The sequence below is a fragment of the Parasteatoda tepidariorum genome, chromosome 5 (assembly GCF_982258835.1).
Source record: "Parasteatoda tepidariorum strain Cologne lab strain chromosome 5, Ptep-v5.0, whole genome shotgun sequence".
Taxonomy (NCBI): domain Eukaryota; kingdom Metazoa; phylum Arthropoda; class Arachnida; order Araneae; family Theridiidae; genus Parasteatoda; species Parasteatoda tepidariorum.
Window position 1 is genome coordinate 61,978,095 of NC_141759.1, and position 23,851 is coordinate 62,001,945.

At 31.0% G+C, this 23,851-nt stretch overlaps 1 protein-coding gene across 4 annotated transcripts in view; it reads right to left on the reverse strand.

Annotated features, from left to right (window-relative positions):
• The window catches only part of LOC107440440 (protein Obscurin), a 276,955-nt gene that overhangs the window by 146,950 nt on the left and 106,154 nt on the right, over positions 1-23,851 (reverse strand). For all 4 annotated transcript variants that reach the window (XM_087164070.1, XM_087164068.1, XM_087164071.1 and 1 more), the window contains 14 exons: positions 22,280-22,452; positions 19,990-20,095; positions 18,224-18,402; positions 16,138-16,243; positions 14,719-14,900; positions 10,646-10,757; positions 8,980-9,161; positions 8,161-8,275; positions 6,935-7,116; positions 6,505-6,619; positions 5,584-5,759; positions 5,385-5,499; positions 4,564-4,742; positions 3,000-3,114 (listed from right to left, as the gene is read on the reverse strand). In XM_087164070.1, coding sequence (XP_087020196.1) covers positions 3,000-3,114; positions 4,564-4,742; positions 5,385-5,499; positions 5,584-5,759; positions 6,505-6,619; positions 6,935-7,116; positions 8,161-8,275; positions 8,980-9,161; positions 10,646-10,757; positions 14,719-14,900; positions 16,138-16,243; positions 18,224-18,402; positions 19,990-20,095; positions 22,280-22,452 — 2,037 coding nt within the window. The remainder of the gene's footprint in view (positions 1-2,999; positions 3,115-4,563; positions 4,743-5,384; positions 5,500-5,583; positions 5,760-6,504; positions 6,620-6,934; positions 7,117-8,160; positions 8,276-8,979; positions 9,162-10,645; positions 10,758-14,718; positions 14,901-16,137; positions 16,244-18,223; positions 18,403-19,989; positions 20,096-22,279; positions 22,453-23,851) is intronic.

Here is a 23,851-nt window from a genome sequence, read left to right on the forward strand (position 1 = left end):
AGCATTTTTATTTTGTTAACATCTATTTTAATTCCTAAAGTTTATCTCACTGTGTAAGCTATAAGATAAGTAATTTATCTAGATATCTTCGAATTTATGCTTTAAATGCTTCCACAATTTTCTAGATGTGAACGGACCGAAATGTTCGTAATAAAGGAATGTTCCAGTAAATTATTAAATTCTTATCTTTAAATAAAAGAGGGGTTTATCTTTGAGATATAGAGAAATAGTTATAAGAATAGATTATAACTGTCATGCACTAGTTATTTGCGAATGAAGCTATAAAGGATATACACTATCTGGCCATTAATGACCGGACACCCCTTGAACGGATGGTAGACTCGTCCTGGCGGAATAAATACGGAACCTGGGGAGGGGGAAAGACCACTCGCAAGCAGGCGACGGCCGTACGAGCGTTAACAGTGAAAATGAGTGGACGACGAGAGCTGAATGAGGCGGAAAGGGGCATGATCATAGGCTCCCACCGATTTGGTCATTCCATACGTACCATCTCCGACAAGTTTCAGGTACCACAGTCAACAGTTGGTGACGTCGTGTTGAAATGGGAACGAGAGGGAGTGATAAAACCGCAGTCCCGACCCGGCAAGCCCAAAATAATGTCCGACAGGGATCGACGATCTCTTCTACGTGTAGTGAAGGCAAACCGACAAATGTCGTTGGACACTGTCACTACCAACTTCCGGGCTGCATCTGGCAGTGTTGCCAGTGCACGTACCATTCGTCGGGAGCTGATTGCACAAGGATTCCATGGACGAGCAGCAGCACATAAGCCAAACATCTCTCCATCAAACGCCCGCCACCGATTTCAGTGGTGCAGAGCACGTTGCCAGTGGACAGTAGAGCAATGGAAAAGCGATATGTGGAGTGATGAGTCACGCTACATGTTGTGGCACTCTGATGGACGAGTGTGGACCTGACGAATGCCCGGAAAATGGTGCCTATCGGAGTGCATTGTCCCCATTGTGAAGTTCAGCGGTGGAGGAATTATGGTTTGGTCCTGTTTCTCATGGTTTGGCCTTGGAGCCTTGGTGTTAGTGCGTGGAACCCTGAACGCAGAAGGGTATAGAGACATCCTGGTCAATTCGGCGCTTCCCACCCTGTTGCAACAGTTCGGTAATGGCCCGTTTGTGTTTCAACACGATAACGCTGCCATTCATAAAGCACATGCCATCACGGACTGGTTTGATGAAATGGAGGTGCAAGAGCTTGACTGGCCATCCGAAAGTCCCGACATCAATCCAATTGAGCATCTCTGGGATGAGTTGAAGTGCCGGTTCAGGGCCAGACCACAATGCCCCAAAACCACCACTCAACTCTTCGCCATGTTACAGGAGGAATAGCGGGCAATACCTGCCGCCGTGTACCAACACCTAGTGGATAGCCTTCCTAGAAGGGTTAAAGCTGTGATTTGGGCGCGTGGCGGCACTACGCCCAATTGACTTGATACTAGCACCTCATGTATCCGAAATGAGGGGTATCCGGTCATTAATGGCCAGATAGTGTATATAGTTCAATAAACACAAAAAGGATTTTTAAAAAAATGAGAGAAAAGCGAAGAAAATTAATAGGTTTTTTTTAACTGCGCATAAGCTGCAAGTATATAGAACTCATAAAATAAGTTTAAATATTGAGAAAACATGGAAAATAATAAAGATTAAAGAAAAGAGAAAATTTATTAAAATAAAACTATTAAAAATAAATTTATAAATTTTTTTTGAAAAATATTTTTTGACTGCTCCTTACATTATTGTATTGATATATTTTGCTTCGGCTATATTGATTCAATATTAGAAAGCACTCTTTTTTGCGGATGTAATCGTGTGAGCTGATGAAGAGATTATATCTTGTTTTTCATTATTTCGTTTTTTTCAGATATGTAAATACATTTTTATACGTTTTTTTAATAGTTTCATTTTAATAATTTTTCTTCTTCTCTTATCTTTAATCTTTATTATTTTCCATGTTTTCTCAGTATTTAAACTCAATATTTAAACTCCCAATATTTAAAGAGGCAGAGTGCTGTCTTCTACATAAAGAGTTAAATATATTTATAGCGTTAAAGGATAATATAAAAATATAAATTATAGAAGTTTTTTTATAACTTACAGAGTTGCCTATCAAATCAATAAAATTATTTGTACCTACAATTGTTTTTCAATTATCTTTTTCATGCCTTTTGGAATTAAAATTGATTAAAAGTTCGCAGTTCTGTAATTATTTTCCATTTGCCTCCAATCTCATATTCAAGCAAGCAAAAGGCAATACAAATGGCCTTCTCTTAAAGTTACACGTATTACATTAACGTTTTATTTTAATTATAAATAAAATTTAACTTCATTAATCAAAATGATCTGTCTAACGATTAAATAGTATATAAAATGTTCCAAATCCTATCTGAAGAAAAATAAGTATTTTTAATCAAACAGTTATGTGACTGATAAGGTAGAAACATATCGTTTTCATTTTGAAAATTATTTTTCTTCTTATTCAGCCATAAAATTGCTGATTTATGAAAGCCAGAGCTTGTTTAACAATAACTAATCATCATTGAAAGTTCAATATTAAATAATTAGTATTATGTAACGAATTAAATTAAAATCGTTTGTATAATACTAATTTATGAAAGTTTTACTCTAAAGTTTTACTCTCATTTTTACGTATTTCACATTTAAAAATTTTATACACCGTTACCACGATATGTAAATGATTCAAAAGTTCATAAAAATACTCTAGTTTATACTTTGCTCTAGATAATTCGCGGTGTATCTTTCAAAATTTTTGCAAAATTTCCGAAAACTCTGAAAACTTTAGTGTTTCATTCTACCAATCAATAAAATATTTTCAAAAACGTACGATTGGTCAAACCTGAATTTGTTACATTTAATGTTTGATTGACAAAATTTGTTGCTTTTAACGAAACTTTTCTGAAAGTATAAATTATAACGGACTTTTAATTCAACTGCTAAATTTGAACTCACCATTTTGCAGTGGGGCATGGTTTTCCAGTGAACTTAACAGTGAATTCTGCTGTACCTCCTTCTTTAACATCGATATCTTTAAGTTTTTGTGTAAACTCTGGAGATGAAGTAGATTCTAGAACACAAAAATTGGTTTTCATGATATAACCGCATTTCTCAGTTCAATGAATCGTAGATCATGTCATGAAGTTTCAGTTCTAAGGATACTAGACAAAAAATTTTGCACGAAAAACAGGAAAAATTCTTAAAATGGTGGCAGACAAACACAGCTACAAAACCAGCTTTTTTTTTGTTACAACACAGTAACAAAAACAGCTTTTTGGTGTCCGAAAGCATTGACGAATATGAACACGGAAAAATGGAGAGACATTTATTGCAAAGTTATAATAATATTGATTTAAAATAACATTTGAACGTTTTCCTGGATTCAATAGCTGCGCATCCTATTAAAAGTCATTAAAATAAGAAAAACATTAGAATTACCATCTGGCGATTGCTGCAATTTCGTCAATCATGATTATGATTCGTAGATCATGCAATTTGCAGCCCTAAATGCAACTCTCTGTAACTCTCATACTTTGTTATTTACAAATCAATCTCTGTTACTCGCCACCCCTAAATTTTCGGTAGCCAATGGCGAGTGGAAATTTCGCGTCCCGACGTATATAATGCAAAACATTAACACGTTCACGCCGGGAAAAGTGGAACCGGTGCGCTGCCAAGATGAGACAATCTAGCGTGACCCACCGGTGGGTCATCCCGGCATGAACGTGCTATTCAAACATATTTAAAAGATTAAGCTATGGTAATAAAAAATTTTAATAATAAATAATTGACATCCCCAAATATGCCATTTTATTCATATATTTTTTTAATGAAGCTTTTGTTGAATTTGAAATCTAAAGCTCAACGGAAACTTTTTAAATTTAAACTTTTTTAGGGGTTAATAAGTGCTATTCTCTAAAAATATTTTTACCTTGTATAACAGCATGCACTCTTTTAATAGAACTTACAGCAAACGTTCAAAGCTTGTTCAGAAGAAAAAAACGTGTTAACTTTCGTCCTGATAACACTGTGTAAATTTAAAAAAGTTACAATAAATGTTTGCAGGCATGCATATCCTACAATTAAAATGGAATATCTGTGATATCAGAAAATAATTTTCCTAGTGGAAACACTGGTAATGCTCCTAGTGGAAGTATTTAAAGAAAATAGAAATGAAAGAATTTTGACCATGGTTGCATAAAACCTATGGCTAGATTCTTAAGTTTTGATGAAATTTTCTTAAAAATTCTAACTGTCTTAAAAATTTCTAAATTAGTTTATAACATTCGAAATTATCTTATATGTATCCTATATATTTAGCAAAAATAAATAAAATATATAGTTTGTTCATTTTGTAAGCACCTTATTGTCTAATTTTTTAGTTTTTGCAAAAGCTAGACATAATAAAATATTTTGAGTATTTTTTTTTCAAAAACGTTTCAAAAACATTGCTTTGCGTCATACCATTCTTTCACAATTTAATTCTTCAATTTTTGTATGTAATGAAGTTCAAAATTACCTGACACAGTCAGTTTGCTCGATGTTGTATCCGATCCTTCGGAGTTGGTGATGACACAAGTGTATTTTCCAGTATCATCCAACTTCGCATCTTTAATGATAATTGTAAGAGAATCTTCTGCTTCTTCTAATGATTGAATATGTTGACCATCAATCACCAACTCAGCATCATCTTTGGTCCTGTAATAAAAAAATCAGTACATTTCTATTTATTTTATTTATCTTACATAATTATTATTGCATTATTTCTTAGTTACAAGTATTATATTTATCTTACATAGTTAAAATAATGTAACACCTATTAAAATACCATAAATAATAAAAATATATATGCACTTTGCATCACTCTTATACTATCAAACGATATTTAAATCTTGTACTATCAGATGATTCCATACTGTAAAAACAACCAATACTAATATTTGCTAAACGGCAATAAGGCTAATAATGCAGATTAAATTTCGTTTTCGAGACGAATTTAACATAGTTTTAATGGAATTAAAAAAAATAGCTATAATGCAATATAATGTATACCTTTCCAAGTAATTTTAAAATACTAAAATCCTAATATAAGTTTTAGTTTGTACTTGCATAGCTGCCAACCTGTACAATTATTTAATGAAAAATTTCTTTGCGGTTCGATTGCTGAGTAACTCAAACAAGCGTGAACAGGAGATATTAGTATGCTTTTAAGTTTTAGTGTTGTATCTTTATGTAAAGACAATTATTTCAACTTCAGTTATTATTTCACTGTTATTTTCTACAATCTTTCTAAAAAACCACAGTCACAATTAAACTGCAGAAATACATCAACAGAATTACCATTTGGCTGTTGGCTTGGGCTTCCCAGAAATCTTTACGTTAAATTTCACAGTTTGTTCTTCCTTAACATTTTGGTCTTTCAAGCCTTTTACAAATTTCGCTGCACTAGTTGTTTCTGTAACACACAGACTTCAGTTAATTGATTTGAATTGATGAATCAATGAATCAATTTTGATTGATATTTTAAGCAATACCTTACCTTTAACGGTAACCTCAGAAGTAGTAGTTTCTGAACCAGCAGAGTTGGTAATTGTGCAAGAATATTTTCCTCCATCTTCCTTGGAGACATCGTTTATGGTAAGAGTTTCGGTGTTATCCTCAGTAGAAATTTCATAATGATCATTGTCAATTGTGATTTCCTTATCATCTTTCTTCCTAAACACAAACTTATGTTATTAAAAAAAATCATCAATCTATTCTTGTTGTTATTAGTCTGTCTTGCCTAAAGCGGGTGAGGGGATTTTAAATCTGCAATTGGTTTTTCTTTTAAAGCTATACATTTTTAATAACATTTTTAGTCCTCTTTTTAATGAAATGTGGAAGTTCCAAAACGATATACACAACAGGGGGTCGCGTAAGTGTTGCAAGAAACTTGTAATGAATTTATGGTACATCATCAGGATTAAAATTGCATAGAAATGCGTGCTCGAAAAGCCCCTTCGTATTATGACCTATTTGAAAGCACACGAAGAAACAGTCCATAATATTAAAGCACCCCTAGCGGTGTACGATGACATTTCCATTCATGGGTTCTTATGTAATTTAATTCCTGATAATGTGCCTTAACTTCCCTACAAATTCGTTCCAACATTTGTGTGATCCCCTGTTACGTATAACCTTTTTCATTTTTAAACATTTTGACAAAAAATCGGGGGGAAAATGTCATTTATACCAAAACTGTAACTTGGAGAGAAGAACCAATACCAGATTTAAAATCAGCGATACGAAAGTAACTAAACCTTTATAAAAAATCTCATGTAAAAGATATCAGATAAAGAAAAATTCCAATTTAATATATTATGAGCGGCATTTTTGGCAGAATTTTTTTTTTAATTTATTTTATTTTTAGTAATAGTAATAATAATAATAAAGTAAAATAGATATAAAGTAAAGCAACTACCATATAATTGTAGGTTTAGGCACTCCATCATATTCCACAGTCAAATCTACAGTCTCTTCCTCTACGGTGCTTAGGTTTCTTAACTTCTTAATAAATGTTGGAGATTTTGCTGTTTCTGTGAATACAAAAATAATTACTCAACGACTGATAAAATCAATGTTTATATAACCTGCTGTTTATAAAATCTTTTTTCGTCTTTTCATAAAATTAACTTCTTATAGTTGCGATTGCTAACGTGATGTTAAACTTCTAAAATTTCCCGTGAAGGTAAGTGCTAAGTTAAAACGTGTAGTGTAAATCTCTTTCCATAAAACATATTTTTACAGTCGCAATTGCTAATGTCATGTTTGATTTTAAACTTCATCTATAATTTCCTGTAAAGGTAAGGGTTAACTTAAAACATAAGAAAAATTAGTAGGTGGGCACTTACCGACGACCTCTAATTTACTGGTTGTTTTTTCTGACCCAACTGAATTAGAAATCTTGCAGGTATATGATCCTTCATCATCTTTAGTGGCATTGTTGAGAACCAATGTAAGGGAATCTTCAGCTTCTTCATAGCGAAGGACTAAATGTTTGTTATCTATAGTTAACTCGGCATCATCTTTTACCCTAAGTAAAATTACATCAAGAACCGCATTAATAATAATATAAAATTATGAAACGCAAGGCATGATACTTTAAATCGAATAATAACAGAAACGTTTACAGGATTTAAAATTAGAAAAATGGTAATAATTATAACATTGGGGAACACATTTATTTATTTTTAATTTTTTTTTCCAATTTTTTATTCTTCTGTGACATGATATTTTTGAACGAATCTTAGATATTTTAGAGCAGCGGATTTCAAATCTGCAATCGGTTTATCCCTACAGACTACAGTTTTTATGCAATTTAAAAGCATATTTCCAGCATAGATTTTTTTAAAATTCCTTCCAGGAAATACTGTGTGTTCCTACTTCTCTGCTACGTAAAGAGTGGTAGAAAAAAAGGCAACAATACTTTTCAGTTAATGATGTGATACGTTAAAGCAGGGAAGTCACTGGTGACTAAAAATGAAAGATGGTAGAAATTTAATTCACTTTTTTTTATAACCACCATGATTTACATTGCAAATTATTCATATTTAAAGCGTTGTTCTTTGCAACTATCATTAAATAGTAAACTGAGAAAATATGCTATAAAAAATTGCCAATTTTAATCTCGTTTAATAAATTTATGCTTTTTATTAGTCACCACTTTTTTGTAAACTCAGCCGCACGTGGCATCCCTGGTTACGGTCATATGTTTTTTCATCTAATATAGTATTTTCGAAGAAGCAGACAAGTGTATATGTATGCATATAAACTTATACGTTCGTTAAAAACTTGTGCATGCAGGCAAAAAAAACTAAGCTAAAAATACTATTTTGTAAAACATATGCAGCTTTCTGAGCCAAACTAATTTCAGATTTGAAATACACACACCTGAATTAGATAAGATCTAGTACTAGTATAAATGCCACAAAAAATTTGTTTCCTAGTGTAATATAGTGAGTAAAGCAATCTGTTTTTATAATTAGAGCATTGTATACAATTTTCTTTAGTTAAAATAATATTAACCAAACCGTATTAAGCATCAAATGTAAATTTAAAAAAAAAAAAACACACTTACCATTTAGCTGTTGGTTTTGGTTTTCCCGAAAATTTAACTGTGAAATTAACTGTTTCTCCTTCTTTAACTGACTGATCTTTGAGACCTTTCTGAAAAGATGGGGCTTTTTCTTCGGCTGAAACATTATAACATCATAAATATTTGTAAACAGCATGTGGAACACACTTGAAACTTTTTGTTTGACTATTCATTTAAAAAATGCTAAAGCCAAAATAATCACTTATTTCGAATAGTTAATCAATATTTAAATATAGTAATAATAGTATGTGGATTGTAAATTTAGTCATACATAATTTGAGCGAAATTGATTGAATAATTAACGAAAAATCTAATTTTAAATGCCTGAACTTTTAAAATTCGATAACTACTCCACTGAGCCATTCGATTCATCATTCTCCGTAACTACTTGATCGATTTCGTTCTCATTTTGTATTTTGTCACGTAAAATTACACTCTTTAGAATGATATAAAAATTTTGTACCCTACATCTCAAAATTGTTTCGACTATTATTAAAAAAATATTAAAATTAAAAATACTTATTAAAAGTTATTTATTGCATGGAATTACCTTTGGAGAAACAAATTTTATGATTGTGAGTAAAACTTTTACAATGTGCTCAAAAATTTTATTACAAGCAGTTTAAATGTGTATTTACAAATGGAATGTGAAATAGAGACATGGGAATGTTTAACATTAGAACATATATAAATTCGACATCCATGCCACAAAGTATAAATTCTGTTTTTAAATATCGAAAGAATACAAAACTATACATAAACACAACAAATAAACTTACAAGATTGAATAATTAAACTTACCAGAAACACTGAGATTGCTGCTAGTTGCCGCAGTTCCCACTGCGTTAGAGATATTGCAAGTGTATTTCCCACTGTCACCTGGTTTTGCATTGTTAAGGACCAAAGTAAGAGAGTCTTCAGCTTCCTCCTTCTTGTATTCAAAGTGTTTATTATCTATTTTCAGCTCAACATCATCTTTTGACCTAAAATTAAATCTTGTTTGAATGTATATTATTTTTTTATTCGAGTACATTCTTCTTCTTCCGGAAATATTAAATTCTTATGTATTTTTGTGGTGAAAGGATTTAGTGTACAAGGAAATCTATCCTAAGAGGCACAACTACATTATTTTATTATGAATGATGTTATTTTAAAAAATGAAAGTAAAAAAAAAGGTAGAATCTTAAGACTATGCCAAGTAAATATTTTCTGGTGACATGGTTAGCTCACAGTAGATGCCGACGGGAAGGTCTTGGGGCATTGCGACCTCTACGCAAGCGCAGAATTGATTTCTGACATTTATGCTTTTGAAAGAGCACGAAAAGTTAGGAGTAATCCCGAAATTCAAGTAAGTTTATATCATTATTCAAAGAATTATAACCTTCTAAAGTTAATCTTCTATCAAAATGGCAACTTCTATCGTTCTAGTGTTCAATAATTTTCCCGTTTTTTTCTACAATGGCACCGGGGAGATTAACTATTACGTTGGAAACTTTTGACTTTCAAAAATTAACTCAAACTGGTCGAGTCCTGTTTTTTACATAAAAACCGCCATCTATTGATTGAAATTTGAAAGAAAACTTAGTCAAATTTCATTTTTTGACAGTTCATAAATCGTAAGTACTAAGTTTCATTGACATCCAAAACTGGAGAAGATTCTAAGCTAGTTTCAGCAGAGAAACATTAATTTTTTCCACACTCTACACAAAAATGAAACCTACTTTTCTTTATATAACTTTAATATCTTCCTTTTACCCATAATACACTTTTCCCATGATTGCCTTATGAAAAATTGACTGGTTTATGACTTAAACTAAGGCCGCAAACTTTATACATTTAGTCAGATATTACTCCACTACCACTAAAAAAAAGTCGTAAAAGCGCTTGAAGCCATGGTGAAAGAAATAGTTCTACCTGAGTAACAAGCCCCGAAAATTAAAAGGAAAAAAAAGGAGTATGAAATAAAGAAGAAAGGGAAAAAATTTTTTGAAAAAAGAATGTAAAAAAATTATAATGAAAAAAATAATGAAAATTTTTAAAATTTTAAAAAAAAGTAATTAAACTATTAATGCAGAAAAAACAACGATAATATACAATCTTGTCTTCAGCTCATACGATTATATGAATAAAAGAGTGCTTTCTAATATTCTATAAATATAACCAAAGCAAAATACATCAATACAATAGTGTGGCCTCGTTTGGGCAAAAGCAAAAAATACCAATACAATTGTGTAACTAATGTATTTATGTATTTTGCTTTGGTTGCATTAATACAGCATTAGAAAGCACTGTTTTGCGGATATAATCGTGTGAGCTGAAGTCAAGATTATATTTTTTCGTTGTTTTATTTTCTGGATTCTTTTAAAAGTTTTAACAATATCTTTTACGCAAGAAGTAGTTGTGCCTCTCCGGAGGAGAGATATCGAAATCAGTTTACCAAAAGCAACATAATTGGTTGAGTACTTACCAGATAACTTTCGTCTTTTTGCCGGAAAATTTGACTGAAAACTCTACAGTTTCCCCTTCGGTTACAGATATATCCTCCAACTTCTTTGTAATGGTAGGAGCAGTTTCTTCTTCTGAAAATGAAATAACTATTTTTCAAATTTTAGTTTTTGAAAAGGTAAAATAAAAATCATGAAATCAGATCATCTTAAATTTTTAACAATAATGTTATTTCAGTATACAATATGTTATTATCACGAGAAAACACAATACTTTCTGTAAAAAATAGTTGGATGATAATGTGCATTTTTCTTCCACTTGATGTGTTTTATTGATACAAACTGTAGGGAAGAATTTAATCAAATACGATATCACGTGATTGTAGGAAAGAGTTCAGTCAAGAGCGGTGTCACGTGATTATAGGGAAGAATTTAGTCAAGAGCGATATCACGTGATTGGAGGTAAGAATTTACTCAAGAGCGATACCACGTGATTGTAAGAAGAATTTATTCAAGGAGGGTATCGCGTGATTGTAAGAAAGAATTTACTGAAGAGGGGTATCACATGATCGGCAACGAAAGTATTAAAAAAAGCTTAGGTAAACAAATGTATTATTAATATTCAAATCATTTTTTAATTTAAAAGTTTGCTACATGACTGCCTTTTCAGATATTTTAATGCAACACGGAAAAAAAACTGGTTAAACTTAGACACTGTTATTAATTGTCTTGTCTTTCAAGGTAAGGGGACAAATACAATTGTAGTAACAGTATTATGCAATATATTCCCTAATAGTCATAACTTATGTATATTTTTACAATTCTAGTCAAATTAAAGTCAGTGGCACGACAGCTCATGCGGGCTAATGTCTACTGTGCCCATCCCTGTATTCTTAACCTTAGGCTCCGAGGTGCAGACGCTGATGCTCCGGTTGAGTGGTGAGCCGTAGGTGGAACCTCTAGTGTTTTGCAACCCCAAGCACGTTTGGTACTCATTTTATCGATCCACTGCGGGGATGAAAGGCTGAGTTAACCCTACCAGTTCGAGGATAAAACCCCGAACTTGTGGCATAGAATCGAGAAGCACTACCATTCAGTCACGGGGTGTCAAAAGTCAAATTCCATTCTAGTCAAAGTTTTAGTCAAAAACTATACACATTGGAAAGTAGTTTTCAGACAGGAAAACAAAAACAACAAAGCTGCCTAATGTACCGTAAGTAGAATTAAGTAAAAACAATAAAATCAATTTAATCTCCATTTGAGAGTGTTTTGTATATCTTTCAGAGATGCTAACTTGATCCTGAAAGCTAATGTATGTTTTCGAGTGATAGTCTTTTAATGTATGATTCTTGGTTAAGTAAATACGCCTTATAGGGTATTTACTCGCCACTACTTCTAAATAATTCAACGGCTTATATAATACGCCACTTTGGTACCTTAACCCTTTCGCGCCGACTGTCACAAATACGTGCCAACATAAAACCGTATCAATAAGGGTAAAAAGATAAAACTGGTAACCAAAGTAGTTCTTTAGCAGTTTATTTGTGGGTGGGGTTAGAATTGTTTGATTTATTTAATTCACCATTACTTTGTTCAAAATAAAACTATTTAGTTATACTTTGAATTAGCATTGATTATATAAATGATTAAACTAGCAATAATTAAAGTAAAAGCAAAGTAAGTCTGTCAAATTAGAACCGACTATATTTAAGTTACCGTTTTTTATTTAATTACGTCCTGATCCTGATTTTGTACGAATGCTTTTCTGTATCACCCCTCCCCAAGGGGTTAAAGGTGATGAGTCTCTAAAAAAGTTGCCAAATTAAAAAAACAATTTGCACATTTAGGTTAAGTTCTTCACCGTTTTTTTTCAATATTTTGTCGAATGTGGAGCAGTTGGCGTCTTTGATGTCTCCCTGACTTAATTTCTTGAATCTAAGATGTCATTTACTAAAACGAAAAACTCTTTACTAAGCCTTTTCCGAATCTACTCATTCATTTTTTTTGATTTGTTTAAAATTATATCTTTTCCTGTTTTTATAAATTATCTTTGTCAAAAAAAAGGCATTGAAAGTAGTTCAGAACTACTTATCTTTTCGCATTTTTCTTTATCTATCGACTTAATTTTATTCCACGATGCATGCGTGGTTCCACAACAAAAATAATAGCACATTCGCTTTAAACTAATTGATTGCTATTTCCTACAACATTAATTTCATAAAAGTCGCTTTGAACATATACCAGCCAACTACTACTAAATTTTCGTATCAGCAGAGAATACTTTTCCTTGTGGTAGCAATTGTATTCTATTAATAATTTAAATAAAAAGGAATAAATTTTTTTTCCCTACTTACACATAAATAAAACAAAAGAACAAATATTTTTCGGTTTTACAAACAAATATTTTTGAACGGTTCTATATTTTGAATTTTAGATAAAATTATGTCATTACAAAAGTAAGCTGCCATCGGCCTGAGGTTTATGTCTTCTCTTAAGTTTTTAAAAGTAAAAATTTCGTTGAATCCTGCGGTGTCACAATTAATGGTTTTTTCAAAAAATCTGAAATTTAGCTTTGCAATGTGATGATCTAAAGAATCTATGTTGAGGTCGCGATGTATTTTTTTATTGCGGATAAACCATCTTGCTTTTGTTATTTTCCTGAGGATTTTGTTCTGGCATGTTTTGAGTTTTTTAAGGAGTGATGTGGAAATGATCTACTTTATCTTAGAAAAGAAGCAGTTTTTTATTTATGCTGAAATTATAAAAGAAATCTCGATAGTTACAAACATTTTATTCTTCTCGGAAAAAATTATAGAATGAAATGTCTTACGTACCAGTAGATGCTCTTTTCCGTCTTGCTATATAAGAGCTTTCAACCATGCTACTGGCTACATTTTAATAAATGCGCATGCGCCGTATCTTAGAACATATGATGCTCAGCTAAACCTGAGAAAGTATGTTGTTTTTCTGGTTTAGCACACCACACCGAGCAGTTCTACGTATTCGAAGAGCAGGATTTCTCATTTTTACATTTTTTGCCACAGTGTTTAACGTGGTAGCAGAATAACACTTAGAATAAGGTCAATTTGCATAATTTATCAGGAATTAAAAATTTGATTACTCTCTCAGAAATAAAACACTTTTGACGATTTAGCAATCTTTGAGCTGTTTTTCATTAATTTGGAGAATTATTTCGTCACGTAATTTGTGACAAAACGCAAATTCTCAAATGTATGACTAAAATGTTTGCTCGACTCGTAATCTCATCACAGGGCATTGTGGAAGATTAATAACTTGAATGATTAACAATAGTTTGTCCCCCAGGCAATCGTCTGAACTTGTGGTGGTGACTATGGTAACGAGGTATGACTATTTCAAGTAGGGGTGCTAGGTCACTGTTTTGGAGTGGTTTCGGCTCGGGTCGGGTCGGCTAGAGAAAGGGAATCTCTTTCTTCGGTCGATTGTGTTAGTCCTAGAGTGAAGCTACCCTCCCTAAAATGCGCCATTCTTGTTTCCATAGCACCACCCTACCTCAGACTTTGTGGCGGGAGGAGTTCTTAGGTTAGACAAACTATAAATTGAAGACTAGAGGATCGAAAATAAAGTCATGACTTAAGACGACCGTGTGTATGGTGGTCATGAAGTTTGTCTCTAATAAGGAAGAATTCGGGTTCAAATCCGCTTGGGACATATGTGTTATATCTCTCTTCTATCTGTTCTTGTGTTGTTTGGGTGATATTGATCCATCTATTTGGTGTCCACGATAAATTGATTATAAAGGTTATATGCATTAGGCATGGCGAGTTTCTTTTTCGGAAAAAGAAATAGAAGTTGTAAGTCTTAGAGGTAACTTTTTTTCGATGACTTCTCAGAGACTTTCGACGACTTCATCAAGTGCAACTTTCTTTTTTTCTCGTGACACTTGACAAATTTTGACTTATTATTTACAGAATTTTTCACGAACTATAGTAATTATATTTATTTTAATTATTTTAAATCATTCGAATGATATCTTTTTAAATTTAATGATAAATAAAGTACTTAAATTCCGAAAAAAAGTCATATTGCTATGAAAATATGTTAAACGCATGTTTACCTTTAACAACTACTTCACTGGTGGTAGTTTCAGATCCTTCTGTATTAGTTACAGTGCATGAATACGTCCCGGAATCTTCAGTTGTAGTTTTTCGAATAATTACAGTTTCTGTGTCTTCTGATTCTTCTTTTTTCACTTGCACGTGTTTTCCATCTATTTTTAATTCATTGCCGTCCTTTGACCTGCAAAGAGAAGTTTTATAAATTATCTATCAAATTTAAGTCAAATAAATGTAATAAAAAGTAAAAATTTCTTAACTTTGATAAAATTAATGATTTTTTTATGAAACAATGTGCAATAATAGCGCAAATCTAACATAATTCTAATTGTCACAAAATATATTCATAATGTGTCGTATATGTCATAACGTTTGTTTTTTTATGTGAGGACAAATATTTTGTCTTTATTAATGTTCATATATATTCACTATTTTACACTGTTTTCAATTTATCTTTCTATATGTGAGAGCATTTTTTTAATTCAAAATTCAAGAAATCTTCCTTCAATACTATTAATATGTTTCTAACATTAAGTAGTTAATATATTTTCTTTGAAAAGCACTTAGTCTTTCACATACCTGACATTTTTATTCAATTCCTTTTATCAAAGCTTGAGATATAATTTTTTTAATAAATAAGTGAGAAGAATTGCATTGCTTATAACTAAATGGATGTTTTTGGTAAACCCGTGACTAAATACAAACATATAAAAGCCCATTTAACGCTTATAGATTCATTAAAATTTTGAGTTCCGATATTTGATGCTACAGTTGAGAAATTTTGATTCACATCTCCCCTTCCATTTATAAAGAGCTTAGTGAAAGAACCAGGTAAGTGACATTTTCAGAAATATTTATCAATTAGGATCGCAATTATATAGATATGTTTAATGTAACAAAATTCTTTTTGCTCTCACTTTTATTTAAACATAACTCATAATTTATCCACATTCACTTTGAGTATGCTTACATGATTTTTATTTCAATTAAAGTAAGTAGGATTTTTTATTTCAATTAAATTAGATTTCCCTTTTCGTTATACTGTAGATGCATTAATTTTAGTGAAACTATAGGCATCAGATCTCCCCGTAAATAAAATAAGGCGAATAATTATTATCCCCGCCTTCTAATAAATCTATACTAATATATATATATATATATATATATATATATATATATATATATATATATATATATATATATATTCTATATATATATTCTATATATATATATATATATATATATATATATATATATATATATATATATATATATATATATATATATATATATATATATATATATATATATATATATACACACATCTGCACTCACTTTCAAATTAATATTTAAAAGTCAGTGCAGAAGAGCAATAAGTTTATTTGAATTATTAAAAATGCATTGAAATAAAATAAGTTTACCATTTTAATGTTGGTTTTGGAGAACCATCCACAGTAACTTCCAGTTTGATATCCTCATTTTCTGTCACCTCAATATCTTTCAAACCTTTTTTGAAACTTGGCTTAGCTGAAATGGATAAAAAAAAATAATAAATAAAACCTGCTTTGAAAAAAATCCAACAAATAAAAGTTCTTTAAAAAAAACATCCCTATTGTTTTTATTTTTGTAATTTAATTTATTATTCTCATTTATTTATAAAAAATCCTCAAACCATTAATCTTGAATTTTTGTACCGAAAGAATCCCACAGTTAGGTTAAAAATTATTCAGAAAGTACCATTTATGTTTGGTGAAGTCTTAAGGTATGCTTGCAGTGTTTACTTATCAAGTAAAGTAAAAAGTCAAAAGCAGAGAGGTTTCAAGCAATATAGCTGAGAACTCTAAAATTCTGAGAAATAACATCGTCGGCTCTATCTGTGAACCCATCTAAAGATTACAGGTAATAATAGAAATATAGTTATAGAAATATAAGTTTAACTTACTATTAGATCTAACTATGTAATTTACTTTCTTGATTTTTTTTATATTGGTTACCAACAAAGGAAACAATCAGCCACTTTTTCTATTGATGCTAACCAATTTTAGGATATAATTCCAAACCTTCCAATTACTACGGAATTTCCGTAGTTTCAGAAAAAAATATCTCATAGTGGAAGTAACATGGAGAACATATGTGTTGCATTTATGCAAGTACATGGTTTATCTAATGAGATGTTGGGATTTGAAATTAGTTTCGTTCGAAAATCTACAGAATTTATTTAAAGTTGTCCATATACATAAATATACGCCTTCCTGCTTCTTTACAAATAACACTTGAGGCAACAACAAAAAAAATGACCATAACGTTTTGCATCATTAACTGAAATGTATTATCGTCTTTTCCTACCACTCCCAACGTAGCATAGAAGTGAGGACACTTACTCGAGTGAATTTTTGAAAAAAATCTCTATTAGGAATATATTATTAATTTGCATAAAAAATGTGGCTTGAAGAGAAATATCTATTACACATATGAAATAAGTGATTAAAATATATTAAAATGTCACGCAACGGAAAAAAAAATATTCTCCAGTGTTTTGCATAAGTAATACATTTGAATTATAAGAATTTTGTCCAAATTAAAACAGATATATAGTTTATTATACATTTAAGTCCTAGCAGAAGCTTAAGAATTTCCTCTCTTGTTTTAAAATTTCCAGTTTACTACTACTGAGAGATTTATTTCACAGAAACCTCAAATGTAACTGTCAAAAACTGTCATTGTTGTTTCTACCACTTGTCAATTCCAGCAAGCCTGCTTGGTGAAACCAAGCGAATTTAAGACAGAGGGTGTGTTTCTTGTTTTTCAGTTGCGCCATCTATGGCCAAGAATACGACTTTAGCCACAAACACGTCACAACGCGTTTATACGGTGGACTATTCATACTTCCACAGATCGTAATTTTGTCCAGAATCAGAGAACGATCACTCTCCATTTCAGTACCCCCAGATGTATTAATTTGTTCTGGAACAGAGGAGGATGTTGTGACCCGACAGATTTAACGTGCTCCAGACACCATATACTATAACTTCAGCTGGCAGGGATTGAATTCACGATCTCTTGGACAACGGCTCAAACCAGGTTACCAACCAGGCTATCCCGGCCCATGTGTATAAAACTAAACAACGTAAATAAAGTATAAATAATGTCTCAGAAACAGACATACAATAGTTTCTGTTCCATGAAAAAGAGCCTTCCTCACACAAAATTTTACATTCACGTGTGCAGTTTTTTGTGCTTGATTCACATTATTTTGCTTTTTTCATATGCAGCGCAAATTCTAACCTCTTGAATTAAATTTTAGAAAACTAAGCTGCACTGAAAAGTTGTTAAAGTAATCGTAAAAAAATAAGAAATATTATCGAAAGCGTTTTCGAATTTCTAAATATAAAAATGTACTATAAAATCAAGTGGGATATTATGGACATCTCTAACTCTTCCAAACATAGAAATTTGCGTTTTCTAAATAACATTTTAGTTCCTTCTATTATATTCACTTTGACTTACTTGATTTTTCTTTCACTGTTAAATTGCTTTTCGTTGTGTCTTTGCCATGTTCGTTACTAATTTCGCACACATATTCACCAGAATCTTCAGTTTTGGTTTTTTTAATAGTAAGAGTGTAAGTAGAATCATTTTCTTTCTTTTCTGTAATGCGAGTTTCGATATCTTTCCCATCTTTTTTCCTAAATATTAAGATAATAAATTCTTTTGCAAAGTTAAACAAGTATCAATAATTGCTTAACAATAAAATGAACTAAAATCATGAGGTCTTATCTATCAAATGCAATAACGTCGAATCTCTTTATAGGTGCAATACTATATATGCAAGGAGAAAATAGAGAGAAAAAATTTAAATTTTTACCTCTCTAACAATCAAAAAAACAGTAATTTCAGCGACAATTAATTTGAAACTATTTTTTTTTTATTTTGGTTCTTATTAACCATTTATCAGTTTAGTTTTAAAACTTCAAGAAAAAAAATTTATTGTTTTTTATGAATAGAATAATTTTGAAGGACCATATTCTCCTCTCCAAAGTTTATCAGATGATTATATTCTAGATGCATTCTAAAGATATATTCTAAAAATATATTCTAAAGATTTGTATGAGTATTCATTAGATTGAATTCCAATGTCCATTACTTCTCATTTATTTCTTCGTTGTGAATCTCACAATCTCTAATCCCTAGGTTTTTTTTTTCAAGTACAGATGATTATTTTCCAAATATAAATAACAATCTATTCCATTACGGTTAACACAATAATGAAATCCTCTTACATAAAGATACAATAAATGAATATTTAAAAACCAAAAATTTTTGTCTTTTGGTGGGAAATATTGACGTTTAAGTAGAAATGATCAATGATAAATGGTAATCAGTTACGGAGATTGGCGAACGGAGCGAGCAGAAAATGGTGCCTTTTAGCATGTTAAAAAATCGTAAGCGAAGCTACCGTCGCTAACGCTGTTGTAGGTATTTAATTTCACGTTATAGTTTGCTTAGCCGTGCAATCACTATTAAACTTAGAAAAGGTCATTTATGAAATTATATAGAAAAATGTACAGACAATACAGAAGGAATAAAAAATTGGCATTTGTTAATTATTTGCAGAACTATTGACTATTAAACTTGTTGTAAAAAATGCCTTACAGACAGACGCCTGCAGAAATGCAACTACAGATTTGAAATTTCACGTACTAAAAGGAGAATTTTTATTTTACAAACTAAACTCGAGTTTTTGCCCTGAATTCAATTTTAAGTGCTTTTTCGTTAAATTTTCCTCCCTTTTTATCCATGAAATAATACTTTTCTCTCACATAATACTTAAAACAAAAACTAATGTTTTCTCTCATTTTTTTACTTAAATAATTTCTAGGAAATTTGATTTTTCTTGATCGATGTCTTTGTTTTTTAAGCTCGATCTTGAACTGATGTTAGAGGTAACCAAAAAAAAAACAAAAACAGTCCAAAGATTAAATCATCCATTTTATTATGATTAATATACTAGCATAATGTTCGTCCATAAAATTAAAATAATAATGTTTTTATTAACAAAATTATATTAGTTTATTTTTGAAAAACATAAACATTTAAGGAGAGAAATAAAAACAATGAGGAATAAGAAGTAAACACGGGGGTTGAAAATCGAAGAAAACAGGTGTGGGCATGCAATATTCATAAGGTGTCTTCTTTAAATCCAATTTTATCGAAATCTTATAATATTGTGTGTAAAATTAAATATCTTTATAGCCATGTTTGGAAAATCTTACCATTTGACAACTGGACTTGGATCTCCTGAAATAGCAACTGATAACTTGGCATCTTCTCCAGCGTTGATGGTGATGTCATTCAATCCTTTAATAAATTTGGCAGGGGCTGACAAAATTAAATAGAACGTTTTATAATTCATAAACATTATCTGATATAATTTATAGATAAGAAATGATGAAAACAACATTAATATTGTACAATGCACCAAAAAAATAGCGGACCAGGATTCGAATTAATAACCCCCAAAATATAGGGGGTGGTCGCAATCTAGGAAATATGTCTCAATAGTTTACTCAGGAGAGTGGTCCAAAGTTGAGGCGCCTTAATGTTATTTTTACTTTTTTCGTATTTCTCCTTATCTCGAGAACTTTTAAAGCGAATTGATAAATTTTTGTACACAATTATAAAATTCGTTTATCCAAAGATAATACATCTAATAAATTTTGGGAAATATTTATTATTTTATCAAATAATTATCAAAAGAATTTTCAATTGTAAAGTATACAATTTTTACATCATTTTAAAGAATGTAATTTCACATGGCAGAATACAAAATTTGAACGAAATGGGTTTAATAGTTCCTGAGAAAGTCCTACATTTAGAGTACACATTAATTTATAATTATAGTACTCATTAATTTAATATGAATTCTAAATTTAAGAAAAAAGAAACGATATTTTTTTTTCATTTATCAGATTTACATTGTTTGCAAGTTTTTTTAATTTAGCATTCTGTGAATGCTATGGTAATGTGTGTGTGTCATTCCTTTGCAGTTCAATGTGCCTTCTGAGTGGACATCAAAAATTATCATTCTTAAATTTAAAATTTTTATATTTAAGAGACTACCACTCGAAAATATATATCCGCAGTCCGGAGCAAGTTGACATCTCGCATAATCAAATTCACATTGGCGTTGACATTAATTTTATGAATTTTTAAAAAAATATTTTACTATATAGTTTAGATGATTTAGTGCTTACATTAGTTCAAACAACATGTTAACTAACTTCTTCAGACCTGATATGTTTTGACCAAGCTCGGCTTATAAATTGTTTTATAGATGTAGCTAAATTTTGAAGAAGAAAAAAATACTTTGAAGTATTCGTATCTGATAAAAAATATTTTCCTTTCATTTAGCGTGATGTGAAAACTTCGAAACTTATTTTTAAAAATTAATTGGCAATTAGCTTTATGAAATTTTAAGCAGTCTTGCGAAAAATTCGTTTCCGCTTTTTATTTTATTCCGGGTTGTGGGTATCCTGCATTTGGTGGGGTATCCTAATGAATGTCTCGGCTCTGAAGAGGTTAAAGTACTCGGAGTGCAAAAGGTTAAATTGCAGCTACAAAAAGAGTGCAAATTCATTGCTGCTCATGCAACATTTTTTACTTTTGTTACTTCTTGAAATTTAATCTGTGTTTCATATGGCTTTATTAGGAATTTAATCCAGAAAATTTGACAGCTCACTGCATCACAAAGAAGCAGAAAAATAACAACAACATTTCAACAATATAAAATTTTAAACATTAACATGAAAAAGGTAAAGTTAGTGACAATTCGTGAGAGTTCTTGCGTCCCAATAAAATTTTGTGACATTCCCACTTTTCTGGGAGTTCCTATCTAGTCCCTTGCACAATAAGAGGTGATCGGAGTTTAATACACCTGTGTCACAAATTGGTCATGCTTTGCTTTGAAGAATTTTTATGTTACATAAATGTTCTGAAGAGCAATCGTGGCCTGTTTTAAACATAAAATGGGTTACTGCTTCCTTATGGGGTTGGTAGCAGAGAAATTTCCAATTGTCTTGAATATTTTCCCATATTTTGCCTTTTGATTTTAAAGTTAAAGCATAATTATTTATTTTGTTGAGTTTTTTCATAACGTATTTTTTAAAAGTATTAGGTGTGACGGTTGTTATTTATCAGTATTAATAATTAGTATAATTTAACCTAATTATTATGATTATAGATTGAAATTCGCAGTTTGATATAACTAACACATCACGAACAATAAGCATATTTTTGAGTCTCCAAGGGAAAAAAAGAATTTAATAATTGTGCCATTAGTTTTTATTTTTCGAAAAAGATTTACTCATAAGCTTTTTTTAGTTTGGCGACCGCTGGGTTAGCCAACTTGGGAATAGCCAACTGGGATTGAAAACCGCCAATTTAGATTGCCCCTCGTCGTTTTAGAAGTTACATATAACTTCGTAGGTTTAGGAGTTTTGTGGGGAAAATTTAATACAATTGATCTATGTTTTTGTTTTATATCAATGGTTTCGTTATACTTACAGTTTACTTTGCAAGCTCCATAGCTCCCTTGGCTACCATTTTCGTTTTTGATGATGCAGGAATAATTACCAGAATCCTCGACTTTGGCTTTTTTAATAACTAGTTTCTGAACTTTATCCTCCGATGTAATTATAATTCTTTCAGATGGAACTAAAGCCTGACCATCCTTGCACCTGAAATAAACATAAAATATGGGATGTAATTGGATCTTAAAGATACCTTGTAGTTGTTTCATTTGGCCTATAACATATTTGTTTTTAAAGCTACTGAATTGAAATTCTGAATTTGAAAAAAATCAACATGTTTATAATTTGATTTCTGCCTGAATTGACGAAATGTCAACACAGGTGGGCATTGGAAATAAAAAAAAGAATAATTTGACTTCTAAATTTTTCGAGAACTAAAATAGTCAGTTATAAAGGGGTTTTTGACTCTGATAGGTACATGCTATGTCCACACCTAATGTGATAAGCATACAATAAGGGTGATAAGCATACGATGAGGACTATTGCGGACATCTGGGAATATTCTAAAATCTGTCAGTCAAAATGTCTCATAAGAGTTTATCAGAATCACAAAATTAATTTTCATTTTCGTTTGAGGTTGCAGGACGAGAAAATTTATCGTTAAGTAGTTAATTATAAAGAAAAGGTTTTCATGGTGGTAAAATGAATTCTAAATTTGTTTAAAGAATTCTTATTCGTTTTTTTATGTAAATAATTGGAAATATTATGTTATTCATAAATATGTTAATTTAATATTTCAATAGTGAGTTTTTATTTGCATATTTTACTTAAAAATCAATAATCTTTAAAGAACAAATAACTTCATCCGGGTAGTGCGTCTCATAATTAGGTGTGTTGTTAATACAAAGCATAAATAATATAAAGCAGTTTTTTAAAAACAGGTGTTTTAGAGTTATCCAATTTTAGCCTATACGCATGATATATTCTAGCATTTTAATTTATTTTATAATCGTCTTTGAACAGCCAACCCAATTTTTGGGTTTACGACTACTAATTTTCAACTCCGTATCCTTGTAATTTTAAACCTAATCTAGAAGACAAGGGAACTCCTTTATCGAATATTGGGAGAAATTTGCCTTCACGGAGGACTTTTTGCTATATTTAACCTGCAATTGCATTGCATGGAGAGAGAAACTACAGAACCCACCAATGTTAAGCCTGACGGCAAAGGGACTCTAACCCATGATTTGTCTACCACTGTAGATATTTTACGTCAACACTGTGATCCGGGAGCGGGATTCGTATCAAACAGTCATCGCTGAGATTCGAACCCGAGTCACCTAATTAGGAGGTGAGTATTCTATCCCCATAGCCACCAGGGCTCATATTACACTATTTGAAAAAAGAACTTTACAGATCTTGATGACCTTTAGAATTCAACGCTTGAGAATTCAATCGTTAATAACTTAGTAACCAATTAATGTGCAGCCACAAAAAGTGGTTATATATGAAAAATACATATGTGAAAAAAAGTTGTAGTGTATATTTATCTACAAATGGATATTTCTTTCCATAAGCTACCACTTTAGCTTAAGAAAAGCACTAT